The following is a 15,752-nucleotide window of genomic DNA, read 5'->3' as shown; positions in this document are numbered from 1 at the left end:
TCAATAATTATCAACAGAAAAGCTGTAGTGATTCAAATAATCTTCAGTAAAACACATTCTTCTTTTAAGGTTTCGGCTCATTTGTGGAGAAGACGGTCATGCCTTACATCAGCACCACGCCAGCCAGGCTCATCAACCCCTGCACAGGGAACCAGAACTGCACCAGCCCATTCAGCTATAAGAACGTCCTGAAGCTGACAGACAAGGGAGACGAGTTCAATCGCTTGGTCAGTCAGCAGCAGATCTCAGGAAACCTGGACTCTCCAGAGGGGGGCTTCGACGCCATCATGCAGGTGGCGGTCTGTGAGGTAAGAAGGGACAGAGGTGGGACCAAGTCATTGTTTTGCAAGTTACAAGTAAGTCTCAAGTCTTTTAGGGCCGGGACGATACCCACACGAAACCCAAAGTGTTTCCATACTTTACTATACAAAATTAAGAGTCCATTGGGGATTCAGCAAAAACAAAAGATAGATATTCAGTTTGTTCATTTCAGTTTTTTCCCCACTAGTAAGTCCTCTTCCCAAAGAAGTCAATTAAGGATCTCTCAAAAAGTAAATATAGTGTCAGAGTTACCTCCGGTACCGATCTTTGGTCTTGGGGGGGAAGGTGTCAAGTATTTTCAAGTCCAAGTGAAGTCACAAGTCATTGGTGTTAAAGTCCGAGTCTTTTTCTGATTTTGTCAAGTCTGAAGTCATCAAATGATGTGTGACTCAAGTCTGACTCGAGTCCTGGTCATGTGACTCGAGATCCACACCTCTGAGAAGGACTTACTTGTGGTGTCTGCAATCGGGAGCTTTAGAGTCATTGCACTGTATCTAGACAAGAGTGTCTCGTAAATGTGTAAAATATGAATGAGAAGGTTCTCTTTGTGTTGGTCTCTTCAGGATCAAATCGGCTGGAGGAACGTGACTCGTCTGTTGGTGTTTTCCACCGATGCCGGTTTCCACTTTGCTGGAGACGGCAAACTGGGAGGTATCGTCCTGCCCAACGATGGGAGGTGTCACCTGGAGAACAACATGTACACCATGAGCCACTACTATGTATGTTGTTTATCATTTATTTAATATGCATAATGTATCCAGGGAGAGTTGACTGAGCAATATGTGCTGTTTCCAGCTTTTACCGATTGTCTTAATTTCTTATTGATGTTACCCCACTTTTGTCCTCACAGTCTGGGATTTGAAATGACTTCTGCTTTTATTAATATTTATGTGTGTGTGAATCCTTTGATAGGACTACCCCTCCATCGCCCATTTGGTTCAGAAACTGAGTGATCACAACATCCAGACCATCTTTGCTGTCACTGAGGAATTCCAGCCTGTTTACAAGGTAAACTTTGTGTTTTCTGTTTCATGTATTGCCATATAACTCAAAAGCAAGATGCACATTTAATAAGTGTGTTGACTCTGTTCTTACATTCGACCCTTGTGTCTCTTTCAGGAGCTGAAAAATCTCATTCCTAAATCAGCCGTTGGCACGCTGTCCTCCAACTCCAGCAACGTGATCAAACTCATTATTGATGCTTACAATGTGAGTCAAACTGCACCGTCTGTCTTCACATCACGTCTGACTCTCCCTGGCATTAAGAGATAACCTAAGATTTTAATTTGATTACTTTTGGTCATACATACACTACAAATTCCTACATCCTTTTAGGGCGCTTTCACAAGCCAACATTTAGTCAGCTTTAATGGAACTTTGGTGTGGTTCAACCCATGGTGAAGTTCGTTTGTGAAGTCAGTAATGTTACGCTGGTGTGGACCAAAACAACCAGACCAAGACCGCTTGTGAGAGGTGGTCTCCAACCAAAACGCAGGCTGCATGCGCGGTCATTTGTTAAGATGGACACCAGTAAACGACAGGTCAACATGAGTGGGAGAGGACGGACCTGGACTTCTGCAGAAGTCTGATCTTTGCTTGACATCTGGGCTGAAGAGAACATACAGAATATGCTAAATAAAGTCTGCAAAAATAGTGACGTTTATAAAGTCATTGGAGAAAAACTGGAGGAGAAGGGATCAGTGCAGAGTCCAAGTGAAAAAACTTTGAAGGCAATATATCAAAGTCTGCGATTCTCTGCATAGAAGTGGCACTTCTCGGGACGAAAAAGATAGATTTGGTCCTTCGTACACGCCCCTCAGCAAATTAATTATTTTATTTGGTCCGCTTTAATTTGTGCACCGTGAAACCGAACCGGACTAAAGAGAAAACAAATCAAAAGTATTCATTTCACTCTGATTCGGACTAGACAAACAGACTATGGCTTGTGAAAGCGCCGTTAAAGATTCCCGGGCTAAATAAAGATTGCAATGAATCACCACGAGAGGTCCTGTACTTATTCATGTAAGACAAAAAAACAAAGTGAAGCCACTATTCCTGTCACTACTTATCCGTGGCATTAATTACTATACACACATTCAGGTTACATGAATGCTGTCTATCTTCACTCAAGTCACTCACACAGTTGACAGTTGTGCCTTAGCCATGCCGCTAGTTGATATATTTATTAATGTGGCCGGGCACTGTTAAGTCTTTTGCCAAGTAGCAGCTGGGTTTCCACATGGAAAGGGCTTGTATGCTCAGGTTGTGATTGACCTATAGCTCTAGAGCTGATAGTGATTGTTTGATCCCTCTTGTTTTGGACAGTCTTTGTCATCTGAGGTCATTCTGGAAAACGGCAGGCTGCCAGAGGGAGTTTCCATCACCTACAAGTCCATCTGCAAGAATGGTGTGGAGGGAACGGGGGAGAACGGCAGGAAATGCTCCAACATCTCCATCGGAGACGAGGTACGTACCATCCTTGTTTTGATGCAATTTGTTTGTACGTGAGAAAATTATGCTGAAACAAAAAAAATTATTCTTAAACATATCAACTCATGGGCACAGTGGGAAAAGCATTACCAGCACAACACAAGTGGTTTGTTTCTAGGGTGTAAAGCTGGTAAACAACTACATCCTTCTTTTTAGAATCAAGTCTTCTACCGGTTTGGCTGTTCCAAACTGAGAGACAAAGGGGAGGAAAACACATGCATTTAGAAACAGTCTCTTTAAAACAAACAATAAATGAGAAACACAGTCATGTCTGAGAAATGGAACAATAAGCTTCAAGGCATCCTCCTTTAATAGTTTTAATGACCCTATAAACTCTCCTCTGGCTTCCAGGTGTCGTTCAAGATTTCCGTTGAATCCCAGAAGTGTCCGTCGCACGGCAAGCCCGAGGTCATTAAAATCAAACCACTGGGCTTCACCGAGGAGGTGGAGGTTGTTCTGAACTTCATCTGCGACTGTCAATGCGCCGCAAACGGAGAGCCCAACAGCAAGGAGTGCCACGAGGGCAACGGGACCTTCGAGTGCGGAGCCTGCAAGTAAGTGTTCAGCCAGAAAGATTCACTAGATCAGTGCCGCTGAACCATGTACCATGCAGCCTTAAAGGTTTGTGGGTTTTCTAACCACAACTGTACATGTTTAACCAGAAAAGGGAAGAAATTCCAGCACAGTGATAGACTGGATGAAGAGCTGTGGGATTTTGGGCTTCTATGAGATGTTTTTTTACTTTTGTAACCCACATAATCACACTAGGTTCAGACCAGTGTTCTTTTCTTGAAGCATTTGCTTCCCAAACATTAAGTGTACTTTTTTTGTATTGTTGAGTTATACTCTGCTCATAATGACTTTGGCTAACCTCCTATTTCCTGTGTCAGGTGTAACGACGGACGTATCGGGCGTCTTTGCGAGTGCAGCAAAGACGAAGTGCGGACAGAGGACCTGGATGCCAACTGCCGAAAAGACAACGGTACGGATATCTGCAGCAACAACGGCGACTGTGTCTGCGGCACCTGCGAATGCAAGAAGCGGGAGAATCCTGCAGAGATCTACAGCGGCAAGTACTGCGAGTGCGACAACTTCAACTGTGACCGCTCCAACAACAAGCTCTGCGGAGGTGAGGATTGTAGAAATCAGAAATCATTTGAAAGACTGACACCTATGTTAATGTAAACTCTGTGGTAACCATTCCCTTGTTCTCTACCAGGACATGGCCGCTGTGATTGCAGGAAGTGCATCTGTGATGCCAACTACACAGGTAGTGCCTGCGACTGCTCCCTGGAGACCGCCACCTGCCTCGCCAAGAACGGGCAGATCTGTAACGGCCGCGGTACATGTGAATGTGGAATCTGCAAATGCACCAACCCTAAATTCCAGGGTCCGACCTGCGAGATCTGCCCCACCTGCCCCGGTGTCTGTGCTGAGCACAAGTGAGTCTGAAGCTAGCATGCATGGCTAGAAATAAAAAATAATTCTGACATCTTAAAGGCCGGGTCCATCTGCGTTCTTTTCCATTTTATTTTTTTCTCAAATGGAAACAGCAGTGACGTAGGTTACCAAAGTAAGTTAATCAATAAGGTTATGAATAATGTGAAGTTTGGAAATAACTGAAAGGGTCAGTTCAGATTTTTTGGGGGTTGTATGTATACTCCCGTGTTCTGCGAGGTAAAATCACTGTTTTTTCTAATGCAGTCTGGTGGCTTTAAAGACAGCGATGTAACGGCTTCAGTTCCCTGTCAGAAAGGGCTGTCTGACGGCGAGGTAAAGTGGCTGTGGACACTAGGTGTACACTATATTTAGAATATTTTCACCACCTTATCTCGCTGTCAGACAGCCCTTTCCGACGGGGATCTGAAGCTGTTACATTGCTCCATTCAAAGCCACCAGACTTCATTCACAAAAACAGCAATTTACCTCTCACAAGACAGTGAGTTGCCGGTCCACCGCAGCATCGGTCGGTTAGTTTTGTTTGTGTTATTGTGTGACTTTCAGATCTGAACTAACGTGGCGTCCACACAGCAGGACATTGCTTAGCTTCCCTGCTGTTACTCTCTCTCAGTCTGTCTGCCTCAATTTGAATGTTCGGATTTGAATAAATGAGCAACACCACTGGGAAGCTCCAGAATGATATAAATACCTAAGAAAGGAAAATAATCAATGGACCCACCATTTAAAATGTAGGATTCCCCCTGATCACAGATATTAGGATTAAACATCTAGGTTTAGAGGTAATAATACAGATGGATGACTTTGTATTAATATAATGTTTATGTAAATGTTTTGCAACTTGCATCGTATGTACTTTACATAATCAGTGCTTCTTTTTTAGATATTTTTTTTGTGTGAATAAATTGAGTCTTTAGAATAGAGCCGTTTCTTTAAAGCAGGGTTGTAGCTACTATTTGGGACACAGAGGTCTTGTCCTTGTATTATTTTCTAGGAATTTCTTTTCTCTTCTTTTTTTTTTTTAGCAGCCTTAGGGCAGTTTATGTTCTACGATCGATTTAAAAAATCTGTAGATAGTGTATATTATAGGCAGATCCCACTAAGTTTTAGACTAATTAAGTTAGAAGACCAACAAATAAATTTAAAAAGTATTTCCCCGCCACATTTTTTATTCCTCAGTGTGTGAATTCTTTGAAACAGCATTTATGCCTTATTATTGAGAAATAACAATTACATAAAATATGATGGAGTATATTATGAAAAATCCAAATAATGCAATAGACTTTATGTTTGGTGTCATTACCTGAGTATTTCTAAAACCTTGGCTACATCTCTGCCTCTGAGTTCCTCAGTTTTCTTCATCATCCAGAGACATGTAGTTCACTTAGTAACTTTTCACTGAATGTGGGGTTTCTCTTCCTCCCACCGATGTACGCTGGGACTCTAATGAATGGAATACAACTTGGAGAGTGAATCAACCCTCCGTCTATGTCCTCACAGAGACTGCGTGCAGTGCCGAGCGTTCGAGGCCGGTGAGAAGAAGGATACGTGTCAGCGGGACTGCAGCTACTTCCAGCTGATCAAGGTGAAGGATCGCGACAAGCTGCCCCAGCCGACCGACCAGAGCTTCCCACTGACTCACTGCAAGGAGCGAGACGCCAACGACTGCTGGTTCTACTACACCTACGCCATCAGGAACGACACCAAGGAGGTCTATGTGGTGGAGACACTGGGTATGATTGGACTGCTACACTTTGCATAAATGAATATCAAAAATGTAAAATCAGACAGCGTCACCATTCTCTGATACAGTATGTTGAATATGATATATGAATATTCATCTTCACTGTAATACTACTGAAAGATCTTAAGTGAAAGGTACCATATGGAGTTTTTGACTACTACGAGCACTATAGAGAGGTGTTTTTTATTAGTATAATGAGTTGTTTTAATTAATATTAAAGCCAGCCTTACTGCTGGGTGTTTTTGTTTTTGCTAATTAAAACATATTTGTGGCCCCTTTTTTGATAAATGCCGGTTTTCAAACTGGGGGGAAAGAAAAAGTAATAAAATCATCAGAAGGATCCCTTTTAAACCCTTCCTGGTATTAAGCTGCAGTCTGTGTTAACTCTGTGACACATTCATTGTTTTTCCTTCATTACAAATTTAGTTTTGACCGGTGATGCCAATAGAGCATTTTAGCTTCCATATGGTCATTCTATTTCATGGAAGGGAAAGGACTTCAAATGTTTGCAGACCACCAGCAACTGTATAGATTTCATTTGGTTTTCTCTGTTTTCAGAGTGCCCGGCAGGACCCGACATCATCCCCATCGTGGCAGGTGTGGTAGCAGGCATCGTGCTGATCGGCCTCGCCCTGCTGCTCATCTGGAAGCTGCTAATGATCATCCACGACCGCCGCGAGTTCGCCAAGTTCGAGAAGGAGAAGATGAATGCCAAGTGGGACACGGTGAGTCGGTCACGCCAGAGCACCTGGAGCCATAAGTCGACTCGGGAACTTCACCTTTTATTTTTTACGCTACATTTCAAACTACGAAGCCTTCCAGTTAGCAGTATTTTTAACTGGTTATCCTTTCCTATGAATATAGAATACTTTTCAGACTTTCCAGCTCTTTAACTGTACAGAAAAGCATTAACCGTAAAGAAAGTCGAGCACCACGTCGCAGGTTTCTCCAGAGCATTTATGGATATGAGGAAGTTCTGTATTCAAACATGTGAAGTAATCAGCAGAAAAATGTCCAAAAGCTGTGGAACCAAAGAAGAGATTTAAACCACCAGACAGAGTAAGGTAGATTCAGAGTGAATCTCCAGCTCTGTCCTTGATCAACCTCAGCTCTGTGCAGTCTTGTTTAGTCTGTATTGGCGGAGGGAGCGGCCTTCCCCTCTGCTGACAGTGCTGCCTCTCACCGTCCACATGGTACAACTGCATGACCTTAAAAGGCAATGAAGCAGAGAAAGAGGAGGACTGCTGGGTGACCATCGATGGAAGGCTCCACTACTGTGTGGTAGTCACAGCAGCAGTGTTTATGGCCTGATGGGAGGGAACACACGTACATCACAGGCGGTGCTTGTGGGAAATGAACTGTGAAAGATAATGTGTTAGATCAAAAGTAGATACATTACAAAATTAATTTCTGTAAAAAAAAGTAACTCGAGGACGTAGTCACTATGACGTCACCCATTGGTTTATGGTTTTGAAGCCTCGAGTTCGGCATTTTGGCCGTCGCCATCTTGGTTTTTGCAACCAGAAGTGACACGAGAGGGTGGAGGAAAGTACAACCAAAAGGCATTTTTAGGCGACCAAAAACGTGATAATTAACCTTAATGAACTCAAAACACACTGTGAAAGGATGAAATTTGTAAGACGAAAACACGGACAACTCCCAGACCGGACAGCGCCACCAAGGTAGCCACCAAGGTAGCCACCAAGGTAGCCACCAAGCCCCCAGGAAGAGCGCCAGGCTTTGAAGCAAATCTTGGGGAGTGCGGCAAAACGGCGGCACTACAACTTCTGTGTCCGTCACTTGATGCCGTTGGGCCCAAACAGACTTTTTCCCATAGACCTACATTGGGAAAGAGACGTCCGTAAATCAGCGGATAATTTTATTTTTGAGGTGAATCAACTTCCCAGTACGAACACTTGGAATAGCCCTTATTTAAATCTTTAGGTCCTAAGAGCCTCTAATGCTGTATCTAGTTCTCTTTATACATCCATAGTAGCCCCGCCCTAAAGCATCCCCTGCTTTATGGTCTACTTGACTCTAAATGGGACCATAATTTACTAAATGAACATCATGCTGTATTGAAGAAGACTTGAAACTAGCGATTGAGACCATAAACTCATGTTTACAATTTATTTATTTGACCTTTATTTAACCAGGTAAAATCAATTGAGAACCAATTCTCATTTACAATGATGACCTGGCCAAGAGGCAGTAGCACAGTCCACACAAGTGACACAAACAGCACAGATACAATACAGTATGACAAACACATGAGAAAATGGCTAAAAACAGCATAGGTAAATTAACAAACACTATGTACAAAAAAAGGCGGATTACTGGATGTACTTTGTAAAAATGGAAGAGAGAGAGAGAAGTGAGGGCTGGTCAGCAAGTACAGCAGTCAACTATGACTTGTTGCAGCTTTTGTTTGAACATGTTGAGAGAGGTGAGAGCTGTTAGTTTGAGCGTGTTTTGTAGTGAGTTCCAGTCATTTGCAGCGGCAAAATGAAAGGAGTTATGACCAAACACAGTACGGACTTTTGAAATGATGAGCCTAATGAAATCACTGGATCTTAAACGGCGATTGCTGTCGGAAATGTGCAGAAGATTGGAGAGGTAGCGAGGGGTCATTCCCAAAATGGATTTGTAGACCAAGAGCAGCCAGTGTTGTAGCCGCCTGGTGTGAAGGGAGGGCCAATCCACCAATCTGTAAAGATCACAGTGGTGGGTGGTGAAGGGTGCACATGTGGCAAAATGGATTGCTGAGTGGTGGAGTGTGTCCAGTTTTCTGAGGGTGGTCTTTGATGCCATTTTATAAATTATATCGCCGTAGTCAAATAGAGGAAGGATGGTCATTTTCACAAGGGTGAATTTGGCAGAGTGTGTGAAGGAGGCCTTGTTTCGATACAGGAAACCCAGTCTAGCTTTGACTTTAGCCAGAAGGTTATTGATGTGTGTGTTAAATGAGAGAGATGAGTCCAACCAGAAGCCAAGGTATTTGTAGGAGCTGACAAACTCCAGCTCCGAGCCATCAGCACTGTAGATCTTGGGAGGGCTGGGGATGATGAGGTTTTTCTGGTCAAACAGCATACATTTGGTCTTTTTGGAGTTGAGGAGCAGGTGGAGGTTGTGGAAAGACTGTTGGATGGAGGTGAGGCTTTGTTGAAGAGTTAATAGAGTTTACTGAGGTAATAAATCAAGTGAGAAGTAGGCTCATTTTCTCATAGACTTCTATACAATCAGACTTCTTTTAGCAACCAGAGGAGTCGCCCCCTGCTGGCTGTTAGAAAGAATGCAGGTTCAAAGCACTTCAGCACTGGCTTCACTTTTCAGACCGAGAGCTGCCTACTTGTTTGTTCCTGTTTATATTCTCTCTTCATAAAAATTGCTTTATCGAGATAGCTTGTGCTGCCATAAATGGTTTCAGAAGTTTTTTGCTTTATTTTTATGGTAAGCCAGTCTTATTTATATCAAGTATAGAGCTCAACAGTGAGGTTCCAGAAGTGAAAATCCCATTCATATTCTGAATCGAGGATTTGATTATTAGCCATAATGTCGTAACGATCCAAGGTAGACTTACCATGAGCTACGAGATTGTGAAACGATGGTATTTACTCCTGTAGAAGCTACAAGTCTGTATGATATCAACCTTGTTGTAAAGGTCTTATTGATAAAAATGTTATGTAGACACATTTAAATAATACATCCACAGAACCTTTAGAAAGGTGCAGGATAAAAGTATGGCTTTTCCTGAAAAGAAAAAGAAAAAAGATGATTGTGAATTAATCATTTTTTTAAAAAGGCGGGTCCAAAATGAATGTTGTGGAATTAATGGAAGATCTCTAACGTTTAGTTCCCACTTCTAACGAGGCTTGTGAGCCAATAGCAAAAAAACAACGTTGGTATCACGTGGTATCTCTGGGTCGTCAGTTAGTGTGGAAAAAAAACGGATAAATGGCTGAGATTGACGATAAGTGTCTGGCAATGACTTGTCGTGAAGTAAATGCAATGGAACGGGGGGAGGGAGAATGCAATATCTAGTGGCTGAATGTTTTCAATGTTATCAATAGCACATTTAAGAAAAATATGCTTTATTCCCAATGTCATGGAAAAGTACTACACTACCCACAATCCTTAAGTGTGACCGCGACGTCTCTGACTGATGGAACTCAAAGAAACCATAGAAATGTGTACCGCACCCGCGAACGGCTACAGAGGGTACATGCTCGTACGTGCTGCTCCTTGGTCTGCGTCCAGATTTCAAATCAGGCCAACATGGCGGCTCGTTTGGAAACCTTTTCTTATATTATGAAAATAGTTCACCGAAATGTGTTTCTGAAAACATTTGAGATGAGAAATAAGGCACGCGGTTGGTGGATCTGTCTTCATTTTAGATCGATAGCGGTTAGTTTAAATGTTTTTTGGGGAGTTTGCAGAAGCGGTGAGTCGCCATTCCTAATGGTTTATGGGAAGAGTAATTCCTTCACTCTTAAGATAATTATGTACCTTTTGCCATTTTTCCGTTTTCAAATTATTATTTCTTTGCTCTAAATCAAATATTTTATGGTCACGATTCGTCTCGTAGCTGGTTGGCTCTGTTCCATGCTTAAAACTCTTTATATAAGGATTTTCTGAAACTCACTAATACAGCTGATTACAGGAGAACATGTCATTACTGGCGTGTTTAGAAGTGGAAAAAGGAAAATCCATACAACATAAAAACAGCAATAATTAGTTACTAGATTACTTTCTGACTTTTTGTGTTCTGTGTTGAGCATTATACTTCACACTTTTGTCTGTCTTTTTACACTGCAGTTTCCTGCTTCTCTTCATTTCTTTTTCTTCTGTTTGTCATCTTTTCCTTCTCCTTTGTCAGCAAGGGAACCCCATTTACAAGAGTCCCATTAACCAGTTCCAGAATCCCAGCTATGGGAGTAAAGGCGCTTCTCTTTAGGTCAAAGTTCGTATCGCCTGCTGTGTGCTTGCATGTTCTTTCTCTGTGCAGTCTGCAGTTTTACACCTTGACTGACTAAATGTCGGGCTGCAGTGAAGTGAAAGGTTCAGTGACTGCATGTTGTGACATTAACATGCTTACCCACAGGTGGCAATTTGTCACTAAAGTTGGTGTGATGTTGGGCTTTTTTCCTTGAAGTTAGTCACCATATTTGCAGAAGAAAAACGGTTAATAACAAACATACAAATTTATTTATAAATTACTGTTTTTATTTGAAGTTTTTTTTTTCTCATTTAGGTCCTACTCTCTCTGTTATACAGTATACATCACTGTACAGTGAAAATAATGCATCTCCAAATTTGGTGATATCTGAATTTTTCAGATAAAATGAAGGATTAAATGTTCCTTTTATTTGTTGAGAAAATGATTCTACTTCTTCAGATAAATAAGCTATTTAAATATCAATTGGATCATCTAAGAATGCAGAGAGCTGAAAAATGCTGTTTAAAAGTTGACATTTTGGAGATGCATGATGATGAATATACAAATAATAAAATCATTACTATTACTTAAAATATTTAGAGGAAAATCTAACTAGTCTTCAAATTAAACCAGGGTAAACAATAAGTTTAACCTCCATTTTGCAACAAGATTAATTCGTTATTAATCTTGTACATTGTGTTAACTCGCACTACACATTTTCATCGGCCTCTCTTCACGGCCAAAACCTGCCACATCTGTGCTGAATACCACACTGAGCGGATCAAATGACCCGCCACGACGTGGAGCTCACACCGAGCATAAACATCGAATCCCTGGTTGTTTTTGTCCAGTCACAATTGCAATAAAGTTTATTAAAATTTGTGTCCTCACTGTTGACAAAAAGAGAGAAAGGCAACATTACTCAGTGCAATTCTACCATGAACAGAAAGTAGGAAGGAAAAAAAGAAAAATATGGAGCTGCAGATATCTGGAAGATGTTCGGTTTTATATCGCAGCAGTCTCAGTTAAGACTTATTTTTTAGCCGCAACATGTAAAATACCTTTCACCGTGGAAGTGCTCAAACTGCAAGACAGCAGGCCAAAGTCTTCTGACCAACCGGAAATCCAACCATTCATGAGATAAGATAAAACTTTATTTATCCAGAGGGAGATGGAAATTGCTGGGCAACAGTTGCAATACTAAATGGGAAGCGTGCAGAAACAAAGTGCAACTATGAAAAGTCTAAGATAACAATAAATATATACAATGTTAATGTTCAGTGTCCGAGTCCCGCTCAAGGGGAGGTCTCGTTTTGAAATCCTATCAAGAAAGATGGGCGACCAATTCGGGGCTAAAATGGTGCTGAATCCGTCCAGTGTCTCCCCAGCTTAACCAGATCTTTTGTGCAACAACAAATTCCACTTCAGTGTCACCCCCAGGGGGCGGGTGCACTTGCAGAGGGCAGATCATTTGAATACTATGTGCAGATTGTGGTAGTGAAGGATTAGAACAGACAGAGTGACAGTCGACTGCGGCAGTCTGACTCAAACTGCTTAAACCGCGGCCGACAGATTCGAACCATTCACAGCTGGACCACAGTTCACATAACATGTTTGACCACACGCTCGTTGCTGCCTTTTCTTGTGTGCTACGATACTGTAAAACTTAATCTTTAACTGTTGAGCTGACTGCTATTCAAACTGTGTTATTGTCACAACACAAACATGAAGGTTTTGACAGGTGCTGTGTGTAAATTTGTTAACATTATTACTAAGTTTAAGTTGACAAACTGTTGTACTCACTCGTGTTGTTCTTCTCTGTTTCACAGGGTGAGAATCCGATCTACAAAAGTGCCGTAACAACTGTCGTCAATCCAAAGTACGAGGGCAAATGATGGAGCTGTGCCTTCCTTGTGACAACACTGTATGGAAAAGAGAATGGGCCGGGGTGAAGGGCGGGGCGGGTTTTTATAATGCTCTCACTGTTTGTTTGTTCGTTTTGTTTGTTTGTTGTAGTCACCAAATGATAGCAATGCATTTTGCCACTATTTCGGTTTGTGTTACTAACTTTGTTTTTATTTTCTATGCATCTTCTGAAATGTGTACAGTCTGTATAAATGTGGGGTTTTTATTTCTTGTTTTATTGCCTCTGCGGAACTTGAGAGAATGCGTTGAACTGATCTGTAGTTTCTCCGCATCACATGACCGGCGAGGTAATGGAAAGCCTAGCGGTGCCTTTTTTTTTATAGAACCATCAAGCCATCAGTGTTTTGTTGAGGGTTGAATCGGAGGTTGATAATGGGCAACAAATGAAGGGTTCCTTTCCAAATAATCCTGTGTACGGTGTTGAGTGGGTTGCAATCTATCAGTCGATGTCGGTGAAACACAGGTGAGCAAAGGTCTTACGATTGATTTGCCGTCAGAGCAAAGGTCTTATTGTGTCTGTAATCATTTAGACTGTGTCGGTCACTCTTTTTTTTTTAAACGTCTCTTTGGATTGAAACTCTTCAAATGTAGCGCCAGTTGGCCGCGCGCGGTAGCAATGAAATGTGTACAGTATGTTTTGGTTTCTGTGTTAAGCCATATATGTATTCACAGAACGGGATGGAAGACGTTAGCGTGTCTTCTCTGAGTGACTTACTCCATCTGAACAATCAATTGAAAATGTATCTTTTGTCTAGAAAAGATATTTTCTCGCCTTTCTAGATTAAAGGACATCGGTGTACAGTAGTGTTACTGTTTGGCTCCAGGTTTTACTCACTTAATTTAAAGCCAACTCAGGTCCTTAATTCTTCACAGCGATGCCAAATACACGCAAACCTGCCTTATTTGCTAACTAAATTAGCTTTTATTGAAATGCCGTTTTATTTGTACGATATGAATTGGGGAAGGGTCCCACTTTTTTTCTACGTGTCAGTAATTCCACCCAACTCTTTTGCGGTGCCTCGATCAAACATTTTTTTTAAAGAAACAGGAATGACGATAATGTCGTTTAGTTTTAAAGATCAGTGGTAAGGGAATGATTTCTAGACCTCGAGAGTTTTTGTAAAGAAAAAAAGGTTACGCCTGTCACCATTGTTTTTAAGTGCCTTTTTTTTTAAATTTCAACACATTCACATTCTGTATTTCTGAAATTATTTATTGAATAAACATTGAAAACAATTTACCCCTATATTGTTAAGATATTATTGTGCAATTACTATATTGTGTATTTGTTATTGTACTCACTGGTGTGTTCTTAGCTAGCCTCAAATCTTACACTTCTTACCAGGAGGCCTGTTCTAACGTGCATGAACCTGATGACAAAGCAAGTTATCTATTCATTGTGGAGATGATCCTGACAAATGCAAGCAAATGAGTCAGACAGATAAATTGTTATAATTAAATTTTTATTTGCTCATTTCTGGCAAGTATGTGTGCACATACAAGGAATATATGACTCATTGCTCTCAACTGGGGCTGCCTCCTCTTAGTCGACTAATCAGTCATTTTTATCTTAGTTGACTAAGATTTCTTTAGGCAATTAGTCATTTTTTATGCTTTGTTCATGCTGAATGACTTATTTCTAAGAAACTTCTGAGCACATCTCTGGTAAACACAAGATTTAAAGTGGTGCTTTTGTGTGATTCTTTGTGGAGAAACTCAATTTTACAGATCTGTCGATTAAATCAGCTAATCAATTAGTCGACAAAATCGTACGAATGTTGACTAAGAATTTCTTTGGTCGAGGACAGCGCTAATATCAATGGACTTACACAGAAATAGACATAACCGTCAAGAACAAGGACAACAAACTTAGGCAATAGACAGGACTATGTACACAAGCATGCGAAAAAGTAGATGTGTATATATAAATATTAGGGCTGTCAATCGATTAAAATATTTAATCGTATGATTGTCCAGTTAATCACGATAAATCGCAAATTAATCACATTTTCTATCTGTTCAAAATGTACCTTCTATGTACCAAATGTATTGATTTGTAAATTATTTAATACCCTTATCAATGTGGGAGTGGACAAATATGCTGCTTTATGTAAATGTATGTATATATTGATTATTGGAAATCAATTAACAACACAAAACAATGACAGATATTGTCCAGAAACCCTCACAGGTACTGCATTCAGCATAAAAAATATGCTCAAATCATAACATGGCAAACTGCAGCCCAACAGGCAACAACAGCTGTCAGTGTGTCAGTGTGCTGACTTGACTATGGCTTTCCCCCAAACTGCATGTGATTATCATAAAGTGGGCATGTCTGTAAAGGGGAGACTCGTGGGTACCCATAGAACCCATTTACATTCACACATCTGGAGGTCAGAGGTCAAGTGACCCCTTTGAAAATGTCAATGACCGTTTTTCCTCGCCAAAATGCAGCGTAAGTTTGGAGCGTTATTTAACCTCCTTTGTGACGAGCTAGTATGACATGGTTGTACCGGTGGATTCCTTAGATTTACTAGTCTCATATCATACCAGTATTGTCACTAGCTTTAAAACTGAGCCCGCTCCAACCTAAAAATCACAAGTTACATTAATGCGTTAAATAAATTAGTGACGTTAAAATTAATTTGCATCAACGTGTTATTAGCCCTAATATTTATTTATTTATTTATTAGTTCTGTCAAATAAATATAAAAAGTAAAAAGTATAAATATAAAACATAAAACACCAATACCAATAACATAAATAAAATGTCTATATACAAGTTAAGTGGTTCTGTACGTTGTAAACAATAATCATCAGTGAAAAAAAAAAAAAAAATTGAATGGATGGATATGTAATTTCATATAAAGAGAC

At 40.8% G+C, this 15,752-nt stretch overlaps 1 protein-coding gene across 2 annotated transcripts in view; it reads left to right on the top strand.

Annotated features, from left to right (window-relative positions):
• Window positions 1-14,121, top strand: part of LOC119498349 (integrin beta-1-like) — a 35,859-nt gene extending 21,738 nt beyond the window's left edge. The window contains exons 6-17 of one of the 2 annotated variants that reach the window (XM_037787152.1): window positions 70-308; window positions 885-1,040; window positions 1,234-1,329; window positions 1,441-1,530; window positions 2,647-2,787; window positions 3,163-3,365; window positions 3,702-3,940; window positions 4,031-4,253; window positions 5,770-6,002; window positions 6,572-6,738; window positions 10,890-10,973; window positions 12,779-14,121. In XM_037787152.1, the coding sequence (XP_037643080.1) occupies window positions 70-308; window positions 885-1,040; window positions 1,234-1,329; window positions 1,441-1,530; window positions 2,647-2,787; window positions 3,163-3,365; window positions 3,702-3,940; window positions 4,031-4,253; window positions 5,770-6,002; window positions 6,572-6,738; window positions 10,890-10,967 (1,865 nt within the window). In that variant the 3' untranslated portion in view covers window positions 10,968-10,973; window positions 12,779-14,121. The remainder of the gene's footprint in view (window positions 1-69; window positions 309-884; window positions 1,041-1,233; window positions 1,330-1,440; window positions 1,531-2,646; window positions 2,788-3,162; window positions 3,366-3,701; window positions 3,941-4,030; window positions 4,254-5,769; window positions 6,003-6,571; window positions 6,739-10,889; window positions 10,974-12,778) is intronic. The other variant, XM_037787153.1, reaches the window with a different exon arrangement.
• The last annotated feature ends 1,631 nt before the right edge of the window (window positions 14,122-15,752 follow it).

The sequence above is a fragment of the Sebastes umbrosus genome, chromosome 12 (genome assembly GCF_015220745.1).
Source record: "Sebastes umbrosus isolate fSebUmb1 chromosome 12, fSebUmb1.pri, whole genome shotgun sequence".
Classification (NCBI taxonomy): domain Eukaryota; kingdom Metazoa; phylum Chordata; class Actinopteri; order Perciformes; family Sebastidae; genus Sebastes; species Sebastes umbrosus.
This window is presented reverse-complemented; position numbering and strand designations above follow the sequence as displayed.